Source organism: Nannospalax galili, unplaced genomic scaffold (assembly GCF_000622305.1).
Source record: "Nannospalax galili isolate Female #2095 unplaced genomic scaffold, S.galili_v1.0 scaffold735, whole genome shotgun sequence".
NCBI classification, from domain to species: Eukaryota; Metazoa; Chordata; class Mammalia; order Rodentia; family Spalacidae; genus Nannospalax; species Nannospalax galili.
Genome location: NW_008337053.1, coordinates 354,693 through 360,692, shown reverse-complemented (window position 1 = coordinate 360,692; position 6,000 = coordinate 354,693). Strand labels below are relative to the sequence as shown.

The 6,000-nt window shown below is 41.0% G+C and overlaps 1 protein-coding gene across 1 annotated transcript in view; it reads left to right on the top strand.

The window, feature by feature from the left end:
- Window positions 1–6,000, top strand: part of Fbn1 (fibrillin 1) — a 223,254-nt gene that overhangs the window by 28,541 nt on the left and 188,713 nt on the right. The window contains exons 3-4 of the mRNA XM_008831779.3: window positions 2,495–2,577; window positions 4,108–4,206. Of these exons, the coding sequence (XP_008830001.1) occupies window positions 2,495–2,577; window positions 4,108–4,206 (182 nt within the window). The remainder of the gene's footprint in view (window positions 1–2,494; window positions 2,578–4,107; window positions 4,207–6,000) is intronic.

Genomic DNA, 6,000 nt, shown 5'->3' with positions numbered 1-6,000 from the left:
TAGCATAATTTATTTTTGGTTATTTTCAAATACTATGTTATATACTTAGACCTATTATTCTTGGATCAGTTGTCTTTTCCCCTACAAACTTTTCCTTCTAACTTGTTTCTGAATTCATGTTGTCTATGCCATTACTTTTTTATTTTTAAAAATTTAAATATGTGTATGTGTGGTATATGTATGTGGTGTGTGCGCACATGTGTGTCTGTGGTGGGGTAGAGGAGGATGTTGAGTGTCCTGCTCTGTTACTCTCTGCTTTAATCCCTTGAGACAGGATCTCTCACTGAACATAGAGCTAGGCTGGTGACCAGCAAGCCCAGTGAGCCTCTGCACAGTGCTTAGGTCACAGACACATGTGAGGCCCTGCCCAACTTTTTATGTGGGTGCTGGGGATTTGAACTGAGGTACTCATGCTTTCATAGAAGAGCTCTTTCCCACTGAGCCATCTCCCCTGTCCTATGCTATGACGTTTACACTCCTCTTAGTTTCTAACTGTGGTAAATTGTGTAGTCTTTCACGTTTGAGTGACAGAATAATTCTACACATTGGAAAAACAATAATGCTCACAGTACTGTAATATTTCACATACTTTGGGGAAATCTTTTGAATATCTTGCTTTGGAGGGCTGAAAGGATTGACCTTGGACCCTTTGTCATTAGCACCTTTACCCTGTTACATGCACTGGCATTCCATGACGCACTCTTTTTTTTGTCAGACAATAATAGGTCCCAAGTTTTGCTTGTAAACATAGTTCCTTTAGCCACTGGGTACCCTGCAAAGGCTCAGGGGTCTCGTGAAGTGATTCTGAGTCCTATTTGGGATTGGTCTGGATCTAGAGGAAGTGTTGGGATGAGCTGTTGGTGGGGAAGTTTTGAGATAGTTGATTTTAGCTGGATTGTCATTTTAAATCAAGAGGACCTTTGTAGAATTAGAAGGTTTGAGCACTCCCAGCTCCTGCAGCCTATTCACTCTTAGTTTTCTTTCCAAGATTACGAGTTTGCTCAGGAAATTCTGCATACTGAAGTTTGGGATGTGGCTTTGTCACAGGAGGAATAAAGCATCAAGAACCATGAAGTTAGAAGTTTCTTAAAGATTTGTTGGTTTTCACTATATGTGTTAGGAGTGTTTTGCATATATGTATGTGTATCACATGTTTACAGTGCCTACAAAGACCAAAAGAGGGTGTCAGGTCCCCTGGAACTGGAGTTACAGATAATTGTGAGCCACCATGTGGGTGCTGGGAATCAAATGCGGGTCTTCTGCAAGAGTAGCCAGTGCCCTACTGCTGAGCCATTGCTCCAGCCCCTCAGTTAATACGTTTTTGTCTTTTCCTGAACCACCTGAAATTTTGGCTGCTGAGAATCTCACTCAGGTTTAGGTGAGTGATGATAATGTTGCTTTGTATTTTCACTCTCCTTTTCACATGTGAAAGGATCCTGTTCACGATTTCACCTCATAGATACACTCACAATGGAGACCATGCAAATGTGTGCTGAAATAAATGAAGACCCATAGAGTCTGTAAAGCCACGCATCCATTAAGGCTCTATCCAGTTAGTCACAGTTCAGGCTGCTGGGTGTGGAGTTCAAGTTCCCCTACACCCACCTCATTTTCTTCATTTCTGCCCTTAACATCCGTCAGTCTAAAATATGCGGCATGTGCTTAAGATTGCTCCAGGATTTCTGGGATTATAAAAAGGGTAAAAGATAAGGAGAATTCTTTACTTGGGTCCACAATCCCCCACAAGGTAGAAGGGAGAGTCAGAGTATAAGCAGGAGGGCTTTACATCTCCACTATAAGAGTAACTATAGCTTTACCCAGTTGCTCCCAGAAATTGTTAAAGATGGATCCTGTGGATTCTGAATGGAGGCTTTGCTTTAAGGCACATGACAAACTGTCTGTAAACAATAAACTCGGAGTGACGTTGCTTTTATTTTCCTGTGATTTCTGGTATCAACTGTTTCCAGGCTTTTGCTAAAGTAATACTTATATGTTTTGGCCCTTATGTTTTTTTGACTGATGGTAGAGTTTGTGTTCTTGTAATTTTCGTGAAAGGAAGAATGTGGTAACAGTTTAGAGGTGAGCTGGGCTAAAGGAGGAAATATGCAGTTTCTAAGAGTAGACATTTAAAAACCTATATGTAACAGATGTTTCGATGACCTTTCTCATCCATGTGCATAAGGAGGTTGTTGCTTAAATTGGACTCATGTAGCTCGATGGGTTTTTGCATCACTGCATTGAGATGGAGGCCCCTTTGCACCTCTGGGTTTTATTTTCCTGATGCACTGTGTGGATGTTGGTGTTAAGAGATAATTCTACCATATCATCATGTTAAAATATCCACCGTGCCCTAAACCACTAAGCTTGACTGGGCCCCAGGATCTTTACTGTTCTCTGTTTCCAGGGATTCATCCTGCTTCATAACCGAGGATTCTTTCTTTTTCATCTGGTCACAGTTTTTTTTTAAGTATGTAACTCTGTGCTTCTGTTTCAGACCCAATGTCTGTGGATCACGTTATAATGCTTACTGTTGTCCTGGATGGAAAACTCTGCCTGGTGGAAATCAGTGTATTGTTCGTAAGTAGACAACCTGTCCTTCTACACACATAGTGACATTAGCAACTGCATACTATTAATGTGTTTATAGCTGAGCATACTATTAATGTGTTTACAGCTCTAAGATTTTCCTGCTTTTCCTGACCCTAACTTGGGAAATCAACTTTTCAAAGCATTGCCATTCTTTAATGTAGTGACTTCCCTTAGAACACTTCCAGACCTAGAGAATGGAACAGCAGGGACACTTTGGTCAAGGTTGTATGCTGTTTGCACATGCTATTACTGGCTACAGAGACTGTGTAATCACTCTAATAGGATTTTTGAAGAAAATCCTATCTTTGTTGAATTTTTTATTGTAATTTCTACCTTGCTGGCTACAATAAGACACAGGCCTCCCCAAAATACCGAATCTGAGTGGTCAAGGACAAAAGCAGTTCTAACTCTTAAAGATAAAAGGCAGGGGTTTGTCTTCATGTTCATGGCTGAGTCACAGCTGGCTGTGGTAGTATGCACATAATCCCAGTACTCCAGAGGCAAGAGGGTCAAGAGTTTGAGGCCAGCCTGGGCTATATAGTGACATAGTCTCAAAAAAAGTCACTAAGAGGGGTATATGATTATTTGGAGTTTTCTAAATAAGCTTGACAATAGAGTCCTTTCCCTGAGTTCTTTAGACTTCTCTGAGAAATGTTTTCTTAAGGCATCAAAATAAGTGTTGATGTGATTTTGTGATAGCTCATTTCATAACAGCTGGTAATCTCCAGCTAAGCTTTTATGATGTTTCAGTGCACACTCCATTCTGTTTTATTTAAGCCTCTTGCATCATGTTTGTTACTTATAAGGGTCTTTGCCGAAGAAGCTTGGGCAAAGGAGCACACCATGCCAATAAGTATAAGAGGCAGTGACCAAACCTTCGTCTGCTAACAAATTTAAGTCATTTGCCATTGAATTTGCTCTTTTGGGCACGGACAGAGCATTTCGTCCCAAGACATTGGCTGCTGGGTGGCACTGGAAATGCTAACATCTCCCTAGTGAAAGAAAGATTTCTTGACTGTAGAGTCAGCAGAGTGGTGGATTCCAGATTCTCCTTTTGGGTTGCCAGTGCAATTCAGAACAGGGAAAACATTAAACATTTACAATTAAATCATCTCCCAATAATAGTGTGACAAATTTTACAGCATTCAATCATAGTTAGTATAAAAAAGTTAAATATGCTTAGATGCAAGATTTTCATTTGTTTTGTTTTCCTGTTACAGCCTATCCAGGGATAGGCTGCTATGCAATATCCATATTTTTGATGGGTGCTATGCAATAAAGAGAAAGGTTGAGAGCCACCAATATCCACAAGGGAGTTATTAGTTTTAAAGCAAGTTTGTTTACCCCAATGGATTTGTTTTATTAATGAATATACCTGAGGTTTAACACTATATATACCGTGATGGCGAAGTTCATGAGGAGCAATGGGCCTGGCCTCCTCAACTGAGTACGGGATCCTGATGACTAACCGTATGCTGATGAATCCATAGACTGACAGACCTCTGGTTTCATTCACAGCCATTTGCCGACATTCCTGCGGAGATGGATTTTGTTCGAGGCCAAATATGTGCACTTGCCCGTCTGGCCAGATAGCTCCTTCCTGTGGCTCCAGATCCAGTGAGTCTAACATGTCATTATATAGAATATTATTTTATGTGGTTATGCCCTATTTTCTCCTACATTTTCTTTCAGCTTTTTTCTTGCCTGAAACATATTTTTTTCCCTCCACTAGAACATCTGCCTTCTTCACTTTGCCCAAATACTTGGAAGGGCTTTCCTGGATCTGTCCTCCACTTCCCTTCTTCACTCTTTATAGGAAAATTACCCATGGGGTATAGTCACTGGGAATAATATCAAGACTGTGACCTTTGGTGCAGGGATAACCGCATTCATCTCTGTATCTCCAATGTAAATGCCAGGAAAGGTGACCACCAACATGATCTTTTAATGAATGTTTTTGGCTCAAGAAAACTAGTCATTTGTCTTTGTGGTACTGAAATATGAAATTTATCTCATGAAAAACTTATTTAAAAATCAGATACAGACAGGGACCTGTTGGATAAGCACTCCAGCTTCTTTGCTATCAGTTTGGATCATTCTGAGATTTGTTCCTCAGTTTTCTGAAGTTTCTGACCAGCACTAAGCCCTTGATGCCTAGTGGTAGTAGATTGTAAAAGCTCAGCTGCTTCTTACCCCATCTCACTTTCTAATTCATCTACCCGTGTTTCCTGGAACTGCTCCCTAACAAACTGCTTCTGTTAAAATTGGTGTCTCAGAATCTGTTTCCAGTGGAACCCAAGTAAAGACAGCCCAATACTAAATAAAGTCAGTTGCAGATCAAAATAGAACCCCGCCCCCATGGACTGGGGAGTCTTGTTCCTCACAGAGTACAGCATTTTCTTACCTGACTTCAGCTTGGTTTTGCATGTTGGGGGCTCACTCTACACAGCAATGGTACCTAAACTGGAGGATTGGGAAGAGACAGTGAAGTCCGCTGGTAGGTCCAGGAACATGCTGGACATCTCTGCCTCTCCGAGGAAGACCTCAGGCTGCCGTGGAGGAGAAACAGCTTCAGTGCTGGGCAGAATGTGGATATCAAGTTAGGAATAAAGTTCATTAGATTGATCTTTAAGCCAATTAACCCTCTAAGGAAAGAAAATCAGGACAGCGTCACCAGCTAGAAAGTTCCCTGATGATAATGTGACATGCTCTTGACTTCTGTCAGGTGAAAGTCATGAGGTGTGGACAGGAGGTTAACAAGACCAGACAGGAAGTCTGCGTGGTTCTGCTATGTTTTGAACTAGCTGTAGATGGGAGGAGCATGGCAGTAGATTCTGAGACTGGATTTAGGCTAGAGACTAAGTCTAAGGCTTGTGGATGGTCCTCTCTGGAGGAGTTTGGATTCATCTGTGGCTATTGGACAAAGCCCCAAAACAGCATGTAGAAGAGAGTAGTGTGTGGAAGAGGTCTTATTTCAAGGTCCCTGAGATATTTGGAGTATTTAAAATGATTGACTTGAACTCCCTTTGAACTACCATTGTCTTAACAGTTTGACAGTTAAAGATGCCAAAATTTTTAAATTAAGATTAGTTGAGGATAATCTGATCTTTTGAAACAATGTTTTGGGAATAGTTGTACTCTACTACAGAGCTTTCAGGACCCTGTAGCTCTCAGTAATTGAAAGATGGATCACTGGGTAACTCTCCTGCCAATGGGATAACCTCAGCTCAGTGAGATATGTTTATTCATTACTTATTGTTCTACTAACCTCTTAACATTGTGATATAACACTGTCGTCTACAAGTGTATCAGGATGCATTCATAACTACCCTCTTACATGTTGAGCAAGACTGCTTTAGAGCAAAAAGCCCTTCATCCTATGAAAATTTCGTACTTGGTATGTGATGGGGT